The 20130-nt window shown below is 40.6% G+C and overlaps 1 protein-coding gene and 1 long non-coding RNA gene across 3 annotated transcripts in view; one reads left to right on the forward strand and one right to left on the reverse strand.

Moving 5' to 3' along the window:
• Positions 1 to 20130, forward strand: part of NSMCE2 (NSE2 (MMS21) homolog, SMC5-SMC6 complex SUMO ligase) — a 128117-nt gene that overhangs the window by 52187 nt on the left and 55800 nt on the right. For both annotated transcript variants that reach the window (XM_084507728.1, XM_084507729.1), the window contains one exon: positions 6928 to 7081. In XM_084507728.1, coding sequence (XP_084363854.1) covers positions 6928 to 7081 — 154 coding nt within the window. The remainder of the gene's footprint in view (positions 1 to 6927; positions 7082 to 20130) is intronic.
• On the reverse strand, positions 17241 to 19979 carry LOC311430835. Its single transcript, XR_014689052.1, has 2 exons — positions 19337 to 19979; positions 17241 to 18503 (listed from the first exon to the last, which is right to left on the reverse strand). It is a non-coding gene; the product is annotated as an uncharacterized lncRNA (long non-coding RNA).

Below are 20130 nucleotides of genomic sequence, written 5' to 3' on the forward strand. Positions count from 1 at the left end.
CAATCTTGTCTCTACCATAGTGGGTAACAGGGGAAAATAGAGCATTTTATTTTCTGTTAAAATACATGAAGAGTACCACGTTTTACCTGAGGTGAAACTTGTAATGGCTGAGAACCCCAAAAAATCCTGTTCGGGCTGTAAACTTCGCATTTGCGCCCTGGCAATTTTGTTTCTTCACCTGGTGCTCACGTAGTTAATCCCACTCTGTATATGTGGTTCCTTTCCAAACAGGAGAAAGAAAAACAGAGTGGGCCAAAGTCCCTTCATAGCCTTAGTAAGATGACTCCAACGTACGAGGAGTTCACTTGGAAATACCCTAGTGAGCCCAGGAGCAGCACACAGCCTCTGTGCCTGCTTTATGAAGGTTAAACATCTCCAGCTGTGTTTTAGTAGGGAAAATAAGCCATGGATGGGTATAACCATATCATTACAGGGTAATACCTCAGCTGCAGCCGCCATTTTGACGTGCTGCTCCCCAGGCCCCGCAACCCTACCTCACCTTCAGACTGTTAACTCTGGCAGAGTTTTGGGATCTTCGAAACGTGCTGACAGCCATTTTCTGTTGTGCTGGCACGGTGTTAATAGGCCCTATGTGTCATAAGTATGGGTCAGCCCTCATAAATATGCCTCTCTTGGCGTTTCACAATTGTCTGCGAAGGTGTTGCTCAACCAGAGTCCCAGCCCTGCAGCCACGGTGTTGTAGAGGTGTTGGATCTCCTGGATCAGATGTGGGCCCTGAGGCAACCCTGGCTGCAGCAGAGCCGTGCTCAAACTAGCGCCGACCCTGCTGCTGAATGATGATATCCTTTCTGACCGCCCTTCTTGCAGACGTTTCCAAGAGCTGTGTTTTATTTGCGCATCAACAAATGACCTGATATTTGCTAAGGGTTTGAATCCAGCCATTGAAGAATAATAAATGACTGTTTAGGTTAAGCTGAAATTTTGCAGCCTGATTCAGTTACAGTGGTGACTCACTTAGAGTTGGTTCTCACATGATTCACAAAGAGTATGGGTGACTCAACCCACAAATTTACTTAGCTCCCATGTTATTTTCCTTCTCAGTGAAAAAAAAAATAAAAAAAATTGGTCGTAATAAATAATCACAGCAAACTTTGACTTACCCTGAGGTAAAATAAATGTGTGTGTTGAAAGGCTGCATATTTGTAATAATAAATTATTTACTGAGGTAAGGATGAAATAATAGGACGTAGGAATCATTAAGCAAGAAAGATATGTGCCATGCATTTTGGTTGATTCTGCTGCATAGCAGATCTAAATAAAGGAAGAAGAGTTATTTTTATCTGATGGAGGAGTTCAGCAAGGCTATTCTGACAATGTCCATATTTACTGCTACAGCTAGCCAGTCCTTGGCATTTGTTCTCTGAAATAAGTAGGTGTAGGTACCTCTGTGTCTGGGTCAGACAAGCGATGCCAATTCAGAAAGTGTGAGATACTGGAGTTCTGAAAACTGGGTCTTTGTAGGGTGTCTTCAGCTGGTCATGCAAAGTCCTGAAGTACCTAAAGTTGCCTGCAAAAGTGTTGACCGAGTTCCAATACAGTATCAAATTCACAGAGGTAAGCCATTCTGTCCCAACAGGAGCCATGAGACACCAAGTTTTTCTTCAAAAGGCACAACTGCTATCAGTGTTGCATAAGCATATTCACAGACACATGGCTGTAGTGTAAATACAGTCCACGTTGCTACAAGTTTTGAGCTTAGAGCTAGCCAGAGACTGCCAGCATATCCTTTTTTGGGTTGTCCCAAAAGGATATAAATATCTAGGTAGCTACATACCTCTGAGCTTCTTAGCACTGGGTGAGTAATCACTCTCCCTTTCATAAATGAAACAACAAAGAATCTGGAAAATTAAGAAATTATGCTACGTCAGCTGACTTGGTCATTAAAAAGGTCATTAGCAAACAGGATTATTTCTTTCCCTCACAAATACCAAATGTCAATAATATCCATAAATTAAACTTTACAAGTCCATATTTTTAAGGCATTAAATTATAGGGAACAAATAACCTGTGGCTTGAAAGATTAAGGAGATAATTCTGAATTCTTTGGAAAGAACAGTTCTTCTGCAGGTTGTGTCACTGGACAGGAAATGTCAGCATGGTTCAGGTGTGGGAAGAAATTTCAGCAAAATAAAATGAATGGCAATGGCAAATTCCTCGAAACCAAGGAACATAAACGATGACCCTGCGGGAGGGTACATAGGAACCGTGTCAGGATTTAAAACATGCAGCTAAAGGACTTCTGTGCTAGAGAGACAAGAAGGTAAAAGCTAGAAATTAACTTTGGAGTGTCACATGCTGAACAACTGCAACACAAAGTCCAGTGAAGCATTTTTGTGGTACAAAGAATGCCGTCCTTTTATCACAAAGTTTTCCAAGCAGCCACAAGCTGTTTTAGGGTTCTTTGATGAGAGTGAACCAAATGCATGTGTTAATTTGAACTTTCCCTCAACTAAAGGAGAAGGTAAAGGATGGGTTTGTGCTCAAAGTAGAGGACTGGGATTTATTTATTCTTGGTTCTGCCGCAGTCTCCCTGTGCAGGCTTAGGCCAAGCTATTCATCTCTTCATGCCACGGTCTCACTCTCTGTAAAATACAGTTAATTGTACATATGGCACAATGGATGTTTGAGGCTAAATTATTTAATGCTTGCAAAGTGCTTTGAGATGTAATACTGGGAAGGACAAATTGCTAAACACTGCAGTGCTGCATGCAGAGTTGTGCTCAGCAGTGCCTTGTTAGACACTGATGCTTACTGTGTATAGTTTGGTACTGCAAGCTGGTCCAACCTAACTGGTTCTGGGATTGATCTGGAACAGAACAGCTTATTTCCTTTTTTATTGTGCTAATCGATGAAATAAAAGCTCCCCAGACTGGCACTTAGGATTCCCAGAGTTTACAGATTTCTTAGATTTATGCAAGTTAGCATTGCAAAAAGCTTAATTTTGGGGGGCACAGTCTGTTTATGCATATACCATACACATCGTACCGGTGAAAGAACCTGCAAAAGGTTATTAGGGATATGTACTGATAGAAGTCAAAGACCTGACGTGAACTGGCTTCCTTCATAAGCATTGCCCATCAAACACACTAACCTCTGTCTATCTATCAGCTGTGATCATGCCATGAACAAATGTATCATTTGATAGGTATACCACAGCTACGTTTCTCTAAACACTACTTTTTGGTGTGTGTTTCTAAATTTGTTTTCCTATCAGCGCTGCTAGTAGATCACGTGTACCATTAATAATCATAACATACGACATGCCTGTTCTCATGGCTGAGCTTCCATGTAAATGCCTGTGTGGTTCTTTGCTGCTATGGGACTGTCACAGCAGATGCTTTTGCTTTTTCTATTGCTGTAAACAAGCTGTTGTGACTGATACTTCTTTTTACCATATGTCCCGAACACTCCCAGTTCATAGTTATATGTCATTTCCAGGATGCTTGGTAGGGTGTGTATGCCTCCGCCCCATTTCAAAATCAATGTTACTCTCAATGGATTGACTAACGACTGCAAGGTGTTGCTTAGCATGCTGGTTTTGGCTGACAGTGCTACTAAATGAACAGTCGTTTGCTTAACATGTCTTTCATGGTTCCCATGTGAAGTAATTTTTTCTGACAAATTGAACATGCTGGTGGCTTCAGGTTTGGTGGTGAGCGTTTATCTCACTGACTCCTGAGATCAAAAAGAAGTACGACCCCAACCTGTTACCCGGAATATTGATAATTTTGCCCCATCCCTTAGCTCTGCCCTATGTTTATATTGCCCTCCTTCATGTTGTTTTGCTGATCTCATCACTACATCCATCATGAATCTGTAGAGCAGGAGTGGGTGGTGAGTACTAAAGAAAACTGTGAGGTACCTGCAAGTGTGTCGTGCTGATGCAGTGCGTAAGATGTTGCAATGCTGTCCCACTGTGAGGAACTAGGATGGATGTCAAGTTTTCTTTCTTTTCTTGTCGTGTGTGTTGTTGAGTTAGACCATTCTTTACCCTATTCATGGCATAGGATGTGCAGCACCAAAGAGAAATTGCCTATGCACAGCAAATGTATTTACTTGTTATTACAGTGGGTGGACATGCCTTATTATTCACCTGTGACATGTTGACCTTCCAGAAGGTCTACCTGGCATTTTAGTAATAGCATATGTGACAATACAATATTGAGTGTGGTCAGGGATGGTGTCCCTGTTAATCATTTTAATGAAAGCAATCATCTGGAGGTGAACAGAAACTGAATTCAATCTTGTAAACACGTGAAATAAGTTAAACTACAGGAGGGAGCATTCTTTGACCATCTGTCTCATCTGACACTATAGATTTCTACATTAAGTGGTTGTCTGAGTCTGCGTCACGTACACTACGTTGCTGGACTGTCCCCGCAGCTTCATGCATTGCTATTGGGAAAATAGCTGGTGTGGACGACTTTTTTCCTTGATAAATGGTGGAATTGTTCACATTGCCATTAGAAAATAACGTATAGCTTGTACTTGGTTAGGTATCTGTCAAAAAGTGCATGTAGATATGCAGCTAAGGGGGGCTCCTGAGGTTAGTATGGATGTCTACACACAGCTTCTTGTAGCTCTACTGGTGCCAGGCCAAAACTTATTTGTATGGCTATAATGTGGCTTCTCAAACATCTGTCCTTTTTCTAAGTGTAAGTTATGGTTCCTGCTTTTGTTCTGCTCATGTGCAAAATCCTTTATCTGGGAGCTGGAGCTGAGGGAGTGGTGTTTGAGCCAACAGTGGCTGTGCCCTTCTCTGCACCTGCCACTCAGCCGGGATTACTGGAGACACTAAATTGGAGAATTTCTGCATTCACATCTTTTGTGAGTCTGGAAATAGATAAAAAGAGCCTGATGTAACCATATCGATGTGTGACATTAGTACCTGCGGAGAGGCAAAGATTATTGACGTTATCTTTGTGGCAAACGGATGTCTGTAATGAATGTCCAAGGCATTCCTTTCACTCTTTGTGTGAATATCAGCAACTTGAAGCACTCGGGGTTTTTTTAGGATGCACAACTGGATCTTGGGTATGTTATCAGGCCATGGTGCTCAGTCTTGATGAGGGCACCTCTTAGTGACTGGGCATTATTTGGGCTGTGCCTGTGAGTGTGGTCCTGTGTCAGGCTGTAAAAACAGCTCGACAGAGTTGTCCCAGAAAGGAGTATGTCTGCATATATTGTCCAAGACAAATTGTGATTTTATCATGTGTTGGATTTATAATATATTTAAAATGTATTTTGGCGTAGTAACTGCTTTCCCGTGCTTGCGTACAGCTGATGACCAAGTTTCTCATCCACCTTAGTGCAGATCAGTGTTGGCTTTCACTGTGATGGGGTCTCTTTTACAGCAGTTTGCAACGATGCTGAGACAGATCAATCTTTCGTGTGCGTATGATTGACCCATTGCCCCAGGCACAGGATGTCTGTTTTTCTTTGCTCCCTTTGCCAAATTCCTGAGGATGAGGACTGTAAGCGACTGCCTGGTGTTATGCAGTGGTCTAAGCAACCTGCTGTTGGTCTTTAATAGTGTGCTCCCCTGGTACAACGTCTGTCCCATTCGCAGTTGGATGTTGTAGCAGGTGATCTTTCATCTCCAGGTGCCTTTGAAAACTGCATGCTATCACCTGGCTGTGCATGTTGTTTTTTTCTTATTTTTTTTTTCTTGCCATAACTTGCACTTGCCTAAAGTAAATGTGCCAAACTGGCTTTGCTCTTGGAAGAAAACATAGTTCTATGGAACCGTCGTTACACAAACGTTTACTAATTCTTTAGGATTTCCAATTTCTCTATGAATGCTGGAACCAATAATCGATTTACTGAAGTTGACCATTTTTTCCTCAGGAGGCTCTTTGCGGTCCATGTGCTCAGGGGCAGAATTTAACGTGTGCGGCTGGGGAGGAGCAGCTCGGCAGAAATGGTGCTTACCTCCTTCTCTCTTGTTTTTCCTGATAGGCTAGAGTTGAAATAATCTTCGTCTGGTTCAGAAAGTGTTTAGGATTAAGGATTTGAGCGATACTGCTTTCTGTCAGGGTTTGTACTGATGCAGGTCATCACTGCACGGCACCACCCCTAGCCCAGCACTGGTAGCAGCTAGCTCTTAGGAAGACCTGCCAAAGGCGCAGTGCCCTAAAATTTAATGTTGGCTTGAGAAACAGAAGGGAACATTCTAATTATAGCTTTTTCGGGGGGTTCCCAAAGTCCTTTTTGCATCCTTGGAATAGCTTCGTATTGCCTATGTGGTGACATCCATATTATTTCCAGGCGTTTATTCTTCACATCATTCCAGAGGCAATACTGCAAGCAGGGGCTTTTAGGGAAATGGTGTGCCTGTATGGCACAATGCTTGTTGTTTACACGACACAAAGAAATTGAGGCGGTTTCCTTGTATGTTAGCTATCTGTATGGTGTATACTGATGTTATTACACCAATCATGCATAGAGATTATAAGATTCTGCAAACCTTATTGAAAAATGATGAGGGGGAGGTTTTTAACACTTAAAAATGTTATTTCTATTTTTCAGTCATCTTTACTCTTTGGAACAGAGTCGTATTCTTTGGTTCCATTCATGATCACTCATGCTGGTTGTTGTTGACCTTTACCACTCACGGAAGTAAATGTGACCACAGACATTTAGTTTTCCTTATTGTTAATGTAAGATATACCACATATACAGCAATTACATGAGTTAAATGACAATGGAGGTTAATCTCTACGTTTTATAGTTACTTCTCTTGAAATAAATAATTACCAGTTTATGGTTTCAGAGCAGAATGCCTAACTGGAGTCAAAAAAAAAAAAAGTAGGATTATGCTCATGAATTTTTGTTGGACATCTATTGCTTTGTATTGCAATATGTTTCATAGTGAATAACAGCATTCTCTTTTTTTGTTCCTTACAGATAAAACAAGAGAAACCAGAAAATATACCAGATTTAAAAAACTTAGTAAAAGAAAAATTCACTGCACTGGAGAGCAAGAACAGTGACTCAGATTTGGAAAAGAATGAAAAATACATATACTTTAAGGATCAACTTAAAGAGATGAGAAAACAATGTAAGTTTTTTTTTTTTTAATGATTCTTTGAACATTAAATGATAACATGTAGTAAATATCCTAAAATATAGAACTGCCAAACACAGTTTGTACTCAAACTGCTCAGTTTATGGCTCAAACTGAGGTCTGTTTCAAAACATATTTAAACTGATATTTGTGGAGCAAAAAGCCAGCGTAGTTACTTAGGTAGTTTTATTTAGACTCTCTCAGTTCCTGTCCTGCTTGGATACGAGTACCATGGAAATCTTGCTTCACATCTCTTTTTGTAAGGTGGGCTTTTTCATCTGAAGACAGGGTTTTTTCCTTAATTGATAGGATCTGCTAAAAGGATTAGGTAAGCTGTTTTCATTTGTCACTTAAACAAATTGCTCCTGTTTCACAACTTCGGATGTGTTGCAACTCTAAGAAGACCTTTGCTTTAATCGTAGAACTATATTGTCGGAAAATGCTTACTCTGTGTGTTCTCAGGTTTACAGCTTCTATGCACGCACCATCTAATGCTGCAACATATTAAGATCTGTTTTTCTTATTTTGTGCACATTTATCAAGTGGTAAAATTTTAAGTTACTTGTGCCTGAAATGCAAGAAAAGTTGGAGAGTTAACAGTTTTAGTATTTATGCAACACAACAAAGTAGTATACTTTTATTGCCCTGCACAAATAGCAGCTATTAAAAATCACTCTGATTACTGTTGGGAAAGAAAGTTCATGGGCTCTAACACTATTTGTGCTGTTCTTCCCCAATCATGATTATGTTTGAAATCATATAATTCTGCTTGCTATCCCTTGACCCCTGTACCTATTCCCTCCTAGCCCACATTTTGATTTCAACATAAACTGGTATCTCAGGAACTTCAGGAGTCACAGATTAATGATTTATACCATTGGAAACTGGTATTCTGGATTCTCTCCTGTAGCTCTCCTGAGTTCTGTTTTTTTTGGAGGCCAATCCAAAACCCGCTGAAACTAGCGGAAAGAATTTTCCTGCTGACTTCACTGGACTTTGGATTACTTCCCCATAGAGATTTATGCAGTGTGAGGACATGCTTGACAAGGTGAATTTTAGATCTGATATCTCAAGACTCGCTAGGACTAGAGCTTGAGGGCTTAATACGTTTGTTTCCCATCTTTATGGTTTTTAACATTTTGGATTTGAGTATTAGCAGTGATCTCTGAGGTTAATAGAGCTCTTGGCACCACTCTAAGGATGAACACAGCAAGCTGCAGACCACAAAAAAGTGTAATTTTCACTCCCTACATAACCATAAAATTATTACTGCCCCACCATTATGTTGTAATTCCTAATTTCCAGGTGTTTGTAACTGAGAAGATAAAATCCTGATAACTGACTTTGGATTTACTTTCCACCCTGTAATTGCCTGAGGAGGGGGTGTATGCCCTAGTAATATATTCAGTTCAAGCTATGTGACTGAGTTCTAACTGGCAGGCCTGTTGAAAAATCCCCAAATTAAATAATCCCCAAATCGAAAATCCCCCAAATAAATAAGTATTCTTTTTTTTTTTTTTTTTAAAAAAAGGAGTACAAGGACATCATTATCCTACAACTGCCTGAAATCCAGATCTGTCTTAGTAGCAATTTGGACTTTTGTTTTGGTTGGGCGCAGGGGTCAGACTGTGGCTGACAAGATAGAAAATGTTGGATGAACTGATGTGATCAGCATGCAGACTATTTATCAGCCGAGTCAGCTTAGGTTTAGTAGGATTCACAATGTTTTTGATAACATAAATCCATCACGTTTGTTCCTATTGCAGCATTTAATGAAATTCGAAAGGTTGAATGGAAAATCGTTGGTTAGTTTTCACAGGCAGTCTCGGTTGTGATACAATGTTCTCGTATTCAAAATAACGAGGTTGTGTTCAAATAAGCAATCTCATTCAGCATCCCCTTTTTTGAAATGGCAAACTAAATGCCACCTCAGGTCTGCAGATAGAAGTGAGACGAAAATTCAGAGGTGAATTTCTCAAAGCAAGAATTCTGCTGCCTTAGACGTGCATCAGTGCAGCCTCTTCTGCCTCAGTAATTTGTTGATCCACCATAAAGTCACTTTTGTGCTTCATTTTCCTCTCCAAAATGCTCTTTTACCAGGAAGGCTACCAGAAATTCTTGAGTAATAATGTGTGACTGAAGATCAGTGAAGTCTGTTTATATTCACATACATAAATTTGCTTCCATGTGATGTAGTGGCCTGGAACCAGTAAGGCTGCCCAATTTCTCTATTTTATGTAGTAATGTGATCTTCTTGCCATTACCCTCATCATCTCTCCCTCCTTTTATGAGTTTTCCCTGCCCATGTCTAGCCTTTAATCAGGCTGTAAACTCTAAACACGGAATTGAGTATTCACAAGCTTAAACATTACAGATACGTTCTCGTAGGATCAGGACCTCTGATCTTCACATCTTTGTGAGAGGCTCAACTGACTCGTGAACTCCAACGAGTACAAAAAATATTTTCTCATTGCTGGGCTCTATGTAAAAAAGCAGTATGTGGAGATGTGTAGTACAGCACTGTGAGTATTATATAAAATATCACATATACCAAGTAGAAGGAAGTGTTAATATACATAAAGCGGACTCAGAGTGTTGTATGTGTATTCCCTAGCTTCTCCTTTACGAGTTGTGCCTTTGTAAGCATGGGTCCTTCAATACATATCCATAATATAGCTTAGTATAGTGTGTCTGCAAATTCTGCTACAGACTTTAAAACTGCTTTTGGGGGGTTAAGTATATCAACAGCTTCATTAACAGCTAACCCGTTTGATACCTTCTTTTCAACTATTAGTGTTGCCAGGTTTGGGCACAACTCTGTGCATAACCCCTGGCCTGTTTAAAGCAGTGCAGAGACATATACAGTGTTGTCCAATTTTTAGCTCTTTCCTGGGATTTGGTTTTATTGCCAACTCAGATGAAATATCAGAACTGCAACCAAGTTTTCTCAGAGGAGTTTCATGGTATTCTCCTTTGTCCCAGCCTTTTCCACCTCAAAGGGGCAGAAGGGGTAGATGTAAAAATGATTTGCCTTGCATGATGAATTGCCATTAATCATTGCATATATTTTATGCAGGGTTTAACATTTGTATTCTGGAATAGCTGAACAAGGACACATTATGTCCTCATGTTATCTTGTTACTTGGGAATCAACTAGGATTTGAAGGAGAAAAACATTCTTGACACAAGGAATTCAGGTTCAATACAGAGCATGAAACAGTTAAATATAACCTTGCTTTCACAGAAAATGAAGAGAGCTAATACATTTTCCATCTTCGTGAGATTCTTGATGTTTACTGCCACAGCAAATGCGAGGGAAGGGGAGCTGCATGGCTCTTACCTGCCACCTGAGAGGTGATGTGCTGCAGAGGGCAGCTCTGATACTCAGGGAGGAGAAAGGCACCCTGTCACCTTCACGTTGTCCTCTTTAGGCAGTTCTGCAGGGAGGAGACCTTCTTGGCTTTGAACTTTAAGCAGCAGCAGATGATACAGTGCCTTAGAGCAGTTTCTGTTCTGCTCATCTTTCAGACAGTTTGCAGGCGTTTTCCCTCAATCTCTGAGCTACTTTAGCTGGAATTTGTGCAGAATGATGCAAAATCCCCACCTCTGATGGTATGTGTCAAAACACTGTCAGACAGGTTTTATGTGAACAGCAAGTGATTTTTGTGAAGTCTGTTTCCAGAACTATCTTACGTACCTAAATGCCCACTTCTTATTTTTAATGGGAAGCAGTTTCATTCTTCTACTTGAAGCTGATTAGATTGTAAACAATAAAACAGAAGTGTTGATTTTTTTAAATTATTATTTTTTTAACATTTCATGTAGCCTGGAATGACTGCATTATCTTTTCCAAATAATTGAGCTCTTGCAGCATATTCAGTAAATCTGGTTGTGCTAGAGAATTCAAAATGATCGTATGTGTGGTTTTTACGGAAATTTTTTTCTAACTTTACCCCTACATGACTGATGCACTCCTTACACGTAAGGGTCCTAGATCTGTGAAGTGCTTAGTGATCTACTTTTGATTAAGCAAAAAGCTTAAGCAAATTGCTTAAGCTAAATTGCATGAGTAGGTCCTTTGAAATGGGTGAAATTGCTGGCATGTTTCACTTCCTTGTTGGATTGTAACCACAGAACAGAACCTTGCAGGACCGAGCCCACAGGAGCTAAGTCATGATTACTGTAGGAATTGTAACTTTGCATTTTGTATCTTCTGTAAATTTAAAATCCCCCTTTCTGTTTAATGTAGTATTACCGAGTCGTTTTATTTCATGCCAGTGTATATATATCAAAGGCATCTTCTGGCACAGAGTATGAGAATTTTGCCTTCACAAAATGAAAGTAAATGCAGCCTTTAATCTGTATGTATCAGCTTAAGTTTCTGATACCCTGTGAAAAGAATGAATCAGAAGGTATAATCTTTACTCCTGTGACCCCAGTTACCACTGTTGTATTTGCTGAAGGTTCTTTGGTTTCACATTCAGTGCACAAAGTGGGACAGGTTTCATAGCCCTTTTATAGCAGCTGATAACTTGCACTTTGGAGTCCTTGATAACCACGTTCTGTGTGAATGCCCAACAGATGCACACTGAAGCAGTAGTCACTTTGTAGAAAGTGTTAAGATTTGAGTAAATGGCAATATCGCTGACTATGCCAAAGAGTTCAAGGAATGAATTTGGAAAGTGTAAAAATGATTTTATTTATTTATTTTTTTTTAATAGGGGACAAATCATTATGAGATGCAGTATTCGTTTTGGCAACCATTTGTTCATAGGAAACCAGTCATTGTAATGTAGTATGGAAGGTCTACAATGGGGTTGTAATGCTCTTCACTGAAGAAACAAAATCTCTAAGATTTTGAAAGGAAAACATATGTATCAGATTTAACATTTCACTGGGACAGGCTCATAGTTGTTACCAATCAGCAAATATATTCAAAGGAACAAACTTTAATACTTAATGTTCAAGTAGGACATCATTATGCACTGTTCATACATATATTTTAAAACCATGAATTGGCTGAAAGAAAGTGATGTACGCAGTGATACTTTAGATGCCGTTTGGGATAGAAGAAAACAACAGTGTGAAAGGAATTCTCTTTAAATTCCTAAAACAGTCTGTCTAGAGATTTCAGGAAAGACTAAAGTCTTTGGTTTGGTTTTATTAGGATAAAAAAAAAAAAAAACAAGCTGCAACATGACACTGTATAGCATAATCCTTGACAATTTTAATCCAATTAATCCTCTCAACATTGTACCGAGGTAGACAAGTTAATTTTATTCCTCACCATGTAACAGACATGCAACTTGAGTAAATAGTTACCTGTGTAAATAAATAAGTAAATGGAAACTTGAGAAAAACGTATTTGGGCAAAGTCACATCTTCATCTGTGTGCTTAGCTTTTCATCTTTATACTTGCACGTGTTGGCAGAAGATCAGCTAAAAAATAAGGTTAATTTATTCTTCTTTGTATTGTAAATAAAAAACACTCATTTAAGATCCCTTTACCAACTAATTACGGTAAAACAACGTCAGCACAAAAGTTGAAAATTCTAACTGAAAGTGGGATTGGTGTTATGACAGTTCAGGGGTGTGTGTGGGATATGCACTTTTCATTTATGTAGAGTTCCTTATAGGCAGCCCTGTAACTAGAAAAGAAATGAATGCTGATCTAAGACTTAGGAGGGTAGCTTGCAGTTTAGGATACTCGAGTTTAGTTCTTTGCTTTGTTACAGTCTTTTTGTGTTAGCTCAGGTCATTTAGGTTCAGAGCAGCAAAGCTTTCACTGGGAGTTAGGTCTAAAATCTCTGCGGGTCTGAACGTTACACCTGTGCCTGAAATTTGGTAAGTATATATTGAGTTTGTGGACAGTGCAGGAGAGGGTAATGAGCGTGGACTGGCTCGTGCCCATGCTGCTCAGGGCTGCTGCCCCGCGGAGCAAAGTAGCCACGTCCACTCTGTGCTGCAAAGCATTCAATTGGCCTGCTTCTCATGTGGCTCTCCTGTGGCACTAAATCATCGTCATTATTTTTTCAGATTTTTCAGTTCAAAGAGCTGGAAGCAATAACATAACTGTGCTCTAGCCTGCCAGAGAAATGTTTTCATGGCGTGATGCTGAGGAAGCAAATTGCGGACCCCGAAGAGTGACATGAAGATGTTTAGAGGCATTTGTGTGAATGAGACCTGACTTCTGGGTAGGACTAAAGGGCTGCCCTGATTAGAGAGAGAAAAACTTGGCATGGTTTTGTCCTTTTGGGACTATTCTGTCTGGATTTTTTCTGGGAGGAACTAGCTGGCTTGTTCAGAAGTGAGACAGCATGTTTGTAGTTGTGAAGGATTAGGAGATCAGGGCCTGGGAATGAAATTCAATGAGTTAGAGTGATGATAATTATGTCTGACATATAAACCCTCTGGTTCACAGAGTTATTGGAAAGAGAAACAAGCTAGAGAAACAAGAAGCTCAAATGCTACAACAGTGCAGTTACAGAGCACCTAAGATGAATATCCAAACTGCAAAATTACTATCAGAGCTTGTATTCTTGCCAGTTTGCAAGGAAGGAGCAATTCTAGAGTAAATGATGCCGTTGGAGTTCCTCTCATGCAATCTGGGGCAATTTTTCCAGGTCAAAAATTAACACATTGATAGGACAGCAGGCAAGAGCTTCCTATAGTAATAATTCTGTGAGTGGATTCATGGAGAATATCCGTTGCCAATGGATCTGGTGCAGGTTTCTTTGATGAAAAGATTGCCTCTGCAGTGTGATTTATCAAAGTACTTTCTGCAGAAGTTTATTGCTTTGGTGTTGACAGGTCTGAAGTGGAATTGGTAGTTAAAATGAAAGAGGAATCAACCCACCTCCTCAAACAGTCCTGCTCCGGGGTGTGGGAAACATGGGTTTTGGTCTCAGTGATTTAAAATCAAATCTGAACTGACTCTGGGTCTACTCTGTGATTGACTGGTAGGCTCTGGAGTCAGATTCTCCCTTTCTGTGTTCACTGTGTATTTAACTATATGTAAAAGTGGAAACAACTGCAGAAGAAAATCCAGTGTCAAGACATGGATCCTCTAGCCCTATGGCAAATGCACTCAGCTGAGAGGTATCTAAATCAGAAGGAGCATCAGATGAAGGTCTGTCTAGTTATAAATAACTGCCCTTCCAATCAGTGCATATTTAAGGGTGAACTCTTTTTATCTCTATGTCTCTCATCTGATCTATACATGTATATTTATAAGATCTACATTTCACTCCATTGCACAAGCCTTTGCAAGGTATAATTCTTGCTTTCCTACCAGCCCAGCTTTCAGGGCTTTCACATCAGCACTGAGTATATAAAGTCTAGGAAGGAAACGGAGTGTTGCATAGAAATATTTATTATTATTATTATACACTTAGGGATAATTCTTTGTTTGGGTAATTTAGTGTCATGGGATAATTCTCTTTTAAGCAAGCACATTGATGGCTACTAGTGTGGCATTTTTACTGAACATAGGTCAGGAAGGGCGTTTCTGGATGCTGATTCTGTTCCCTTGTTGTTGCAGTCAATCACAGCATCTAACAAAATGCCATACATTAACTTTTTCCCCTCTACTTATATGGGAAAAGTGATGGAGAACCTTAGAACCTTGTTCACATGGTGAGGAATGTTCAGGGAAAGTAAATCTTTGGTTAAATTTGTGCTCATTTGTTCTTGAGCTGGCACTGCACCCTAGCTTATGTAGATCTTCTCCCTCACTGGTGTGTAGTTTAATTCAGTCAGTTCCTGTATTTCTTGGCTGTATGGCAATCCTTTTGTTGCAACACTGAAACTTAAAAAAGCGTATGTCTTGTGACCATAAATGAAATAATCAGAAATGTTTTATACATTTCAGATGAGTAAGAGGTATAGAAATAGATGTCAAAGTTTGCCCACAGAATTCAGAAAACTTTAATAGAAGCATTATACCTTATGGAAAATCTGTTTTCTGGTAATAAAACATGAGCAATTTCACTTCTTTCGTGGTGTAAAGATCTTGTAAAAATCTGAGCAGTGAAAATGCAAGGACTGTGTCTGCCATCTCACTATAATTTTTCTTGCTTTATGTTTTTTGTATGTCATTCAGACAAATTTCAAAGGTAGAGAACAGAGGAATTCCATTCTTGTGCCATGAGTTTACAGCTTAAACTTCAAGTGTGATTACAGCAAATAAAGTGAAGAACTGCCCAAGGAGAAGGAGGCAATGAAAAAGGACGGGGAGAGAGCATCTTGGTCTTAGGGTTTTTCAGCTGAGACGTTCTCTTTTGGAGGTTAGGGTATTGATGAAGAAGTAGAAAAATAAGGCTCAATAGAGATTTAAACTTAAGGAACTTTCTTTTATTTACTCATTTATTCTGCTTATTAAGTATTTGTCTTACTCCAGGAGAGATAGTAGTTTCTTTTACCCTTCCTATGAGTTCATTTCAGTAATTTGGATGTGTGACTTTGTGCCACCAGTATGCATAGAGATCAAAAGAAATTCTAGTATAAGTAGAATTCACCCAAGTAAAACATTTGGATTGAGTGCCAGCACAAAAAGCATTTGACAAAGTACAGGGAAGTAGATCTGAGATAATGCTGACTAAATAATAATCCATCACTGCATATCGCACTGCATGGTAACTTCAGAGTACTCTAGTTCAGAGAAAGGAAAACATTTGGTGCTTTTATGGTTCCTGAAACTATTTGCTGTGTATCTCTTTGGTGTGCCCTTCAGAAGAGCTGCAGGTTGAGCTAGATCTTTGTTTGCTAAGCATCAGTGCAGCTTCTGAAGTCAACGGAATTTCCCTGAAAGATACAATAACATGCAAGCTAATAATGTGCAGGAAGATGAATAAACATCCTCTAATTTTTTAATCAGTGGTTCATGTGTATTGGCTGCTTCCCATAGTTTTTGATAATCTCGTTTCATTTCCCTCCTGAGAGCCTTAGGCACCAATAACCTTGCAGAAAAGCATAATTTCTTTCCATCTTAAATTTTACGCCGTGAAATTTACTGGAGATCTTCTTCACACTGCCCTGAGCTTGTTAAATAAATTGACCTGAAGAGAGCTAGAGAAATGCTGAAGGATTGCAAAACCCATCTTTAAGGTTTGTGGACCTCGGGCTGGATGCCAGAGCCCGGAGCTAAGTGCCTTGGCTCCCCCCAGGAGGGTTAGGGTACGTCTACGTGAATGACTTTGTTTAGTGAGGGATCTATTCTGTCAGCAGAATGTCAATCACAGGATTGCGTAAGATGGCTAAAAGCATGCCAAGTATAAAGTAACACAAAAGAAGAGAATTAAGAGCTTTAGCTGTAAGACTGAGCACACGTTTTATGTGGATGGAGGGGAAGCAGACCATGGCTCTAATCTGTGGTTTGGGGAATTGCAGGCGCTCAAACAATTACTGATGTCTGGGAGCTGAAGTGGTAATTGTGTGTATGGTCTCTTGGGGTAACCTGTGATATGCAGCCTTTCAGTCACCATTAGCATGAAATTGAAGTCAAACATCTTTGGTAGCATTTACACTTACTCTAAAACGGGCTAGGAGTGTTCAGATGCTGTCACAACTGAGGGAGGAGTGGTTTAAGCTGTCACCTTTCCGCTGTTACCAGCTCTCATCTGAGACACACCACCCGACTTGACAAGCGTGGATGGGTTTATCACATCGTAGCATCTCGAGTATGGATGCAGGTTTGTTGTGTTACCGGACCTGCCGTGAGCGATTGCAGGATTAAAGGCAAAGTTACTCAACAGGTGTGCCGGCAGCCACCAAAAATACCTCACGAGGGAGAGAAGTCACCCAGCAACTGCAAGTGGAGCAATGGTGGGAGTGCTTGTTTGGTAGGAGAGCGCCGTGTCTGCAGCACGTGCCCAGCAATGCAAACAAATCCACACATAAGACAAGTCACCCACGGGCTGTTAAATGTGAAGATGGCGCTTTTGGTTCCTTTGGATCCTCCAAATGCCTCTGCCCAGATTGCTGGTGGTGAGGCAAGGATACCAAGAAACATCGCTGTAGGCTTCCCCGGCCTCGTGCCTTCTGTAGGGATTTGCTATTATTCATCAGCAGACTCCGACGGCTGGGTGGGACGGGCCTGAAGTCTGACATCATGGACTTGCTCATGTGCTTGTAAGCAACCCCTTGGCTTTCGGCTAGTCTGCAGAGGGCACTCTTCAGCCCTTTGGCTGAAGCAAAGCTTGCCCAGTGTGCGGCAGGAGTGTGAGGGGGCAGGCAAGACCACAAGCAAGAGGGTGCGTGACTGTGCACTCCGGTGGTTAACACGGAACAAGGAGGTGGGTTCTCTGCATCTCCATTGCCGCTTTCTCTTCTGCCACTTGGATGGAGCTGCACCTCATTTCGAGAGCCAAAAAGGTCACAAGACAAAGCCCTGCTGCTCCTTACTGCGGCTGGGGCAGCTCTGGGCAAGGCAGAGCTTCAGATCCCCGGAGAACCTGGGAGGGACTTACCAGATTTAGATGCCTTCGGGGTTAGGAAGCCACTGAACAGGATTTTTCATCATTTTGGACTTCATTGTCTGTAGTTTGCTTCAGTTCTTTGGATTTGGCCCAGACTTTAGTATTTTCTCGCACTCCCTATCTGAAAGTTTATGGGTCAGCTCAAGACTTGATGAAATCAAAAGAAGCCTCTCCAGGAAGGCTTTCCAGGTTCGTAAGGATCTATCTATAAACTTCCAGTATAAACTAAGTAGCTAGTTTACAATCAGATAGGAACACAGGAAAAATAAAGCCCTGCGTATCGCAGCACGGAAGACTATGCAGAAAAGCAGAAGAGAGACTTCTTTGAGGGGAAAAATGTAAAAGCTGCCTGATTGCTTTATCAGCCTCTGCAGTAAAAATAGTAATTACTGCAATTTAAGACTAATGAATAAATCACTGTATTAAAATGTGAACAAAAAAGTTTAACAAGTAATCATATGTAATCGTTTGGCACCTCTGTTATTAGTGTGGGCAAAGAAAGGTATTCACCTAACCTTTGCTGTAGCATCCATTGTGTTTTTTCCCCCCCTGCAAGAAGGATAAGATGGTCTACATGGTCTGCATGTCTTCACCTAAGGAAACACCACTGTGCAGACAGCTCCACTGAAACTGTGTGGCTTTTGTCACATCTGTGACACGGCTGTGTCACGGACAGATATTTTCCAGCTCCGTCGTGTGCTCTTTACCACTTCCCTCATTTTACCCAACTGCTCCCCAGCTTGAATCAGCATCCTTCCTGGTTTTTCTGCAGCTGCTTTCCCTTTTCGCATGACGCCACAAAGCCTCCCGACCTTCCTCCCTGCAGTGCTCCTCTTCGCCTTGCCTCCCCGCTAGCTCCTCCTCGCAGTGTCACAGGACACGTTGCCCGTGATTGATGCGTTTAGTTTCACTGGTGAGGCCTTCATCGGTCTTGTTTTGTCCTGGAAAAAAAAAATAAAAATATCAGCGACGTAATTGCCTTGAAACTGCTTCATTTGCATTTGCTTTTGACTGCACAGCTGCTGATACGCTGGTGTGCTCCCAGGTCAGCTGTGTGCACAGCACAAGCCGTAATTTGGAGGAAAGTGGTGGTTATTGACCACTAACAGTACTGCTGGTGCTGTGCTAGCCATGGCTTTACATTTTTGTTCGAGTTGGAAAAACTGGTAGCCGAGTGAGTCATGAAACCCGCTGTAGCAAAATTCGGTTGTAAATGAAAGAGGAACATTTCCATATTCTTCATCTGGCTTAATTCCTCTGCCTAATGGCTGTGTATATACCATAAACATTGTGAAGGAGCAACCATGGAAACACTTGTTTTCTTGCATTGCTAAATTTACTCTGGGTTGAATATTAACACAGCGCCTGGCATTACTTTAAAAGCAAAAATAGCTAAAGCGTGACTCACTGTGAGTCATTTACTGCTCGTCCTGCTATACTGCCTAGAGCTTGACATTGAACAAGTTGGCAGCCTGCGTTGCTACATTTTTTTTCTAGGAACTTTGAACACATTTCATTCTTGTGAATTCTCTTGTGCAACAATATTAAACACAGCAATGTGTTTATTTTGCTTCCAAAGTCGAATGAATCAGAAAATGGTGAAACAAAGAGTATTTTTCTTGGAGATTCTGGAAGAGCTGGGTTCTGAGAATTATTTTTTAACTGCAATAACAAAGTGATTGCATGGATGTTAAAAGTTAATTACACTTTATCCAGATTATGTAGCATATATTTTAAACATTTTAACATTTTCTTTTTTATTATTATTATGTACACTTTCAGCAGAGGCATGCGTGGAATCGGAGTACGGAGCCTGTAGTTGAGAACGTTTTCTCTTTGGTTGGCAAAGGATTTCAGATGGGAAGTCAGACAGCTCTACGGGGCAGACAAAATGAGGCAACTGTGTTCCTATTGGCCTGGGTATTTCAAAGGCACACCCTAAATATGGTGCTTGGTATCCGACAGCGAGTAGCTCGCTGGCCGACTGTGGGAATGCCTCTGAAAGATCACCTGATTTCGGTCAGATGGGAAGGGGTAATGAGAGAGGGCTGAAACCAAAAGCAGCGTGCTGAGGCAACCATGTGATGATAGCCTGAAATACACTGGCAGGGCCAAATATCACTCATCAGTATGCTAAAACTCAGTTTCCAACTAAATGTCATTTCTAACTAAAAGTCACTTCTGAGAACAAAAGATAACAAAACCTTAACGTGCTTTAATATTTTCCATGCTCCTTTTTTACATTTTGAAATTATCACCATGGCTTGTGGAGAGCAAAAAATTCATTGAAGGGAAATGTTATGCTATCAGCATGCAACCATCTGCCTGTGTTTAAAGGATTTACCAGAAAACAAATTAAAATACCAATAAAGTAAGTTCAAAACATCTGGGCACAGTTAAGAAGGTTGTTATCTATCTCTTCCTTGAACTTCAGATGATGAGAATAGAGACTGGATGGTGTGTTCATCCCTGTGTTTAATAATACATGCTGTTGCAGGATCTTTATAAGCTAAAGAGTTTTCTCTGTCTAATCTGTTAGAAAACCAACCTCAGAAATTCGATTGCAGT

This window comes from Aythya ferina, assembly GCF_964211825.1.
Source record: "Aythya ferina genome assembly, chromosome: 2".
Taxonomy (NCBI): Eukaryota; Metazoa; Chordata; class Aves; order Anseriformes; family Anatidae; genus Aythya; species Aythya ferina.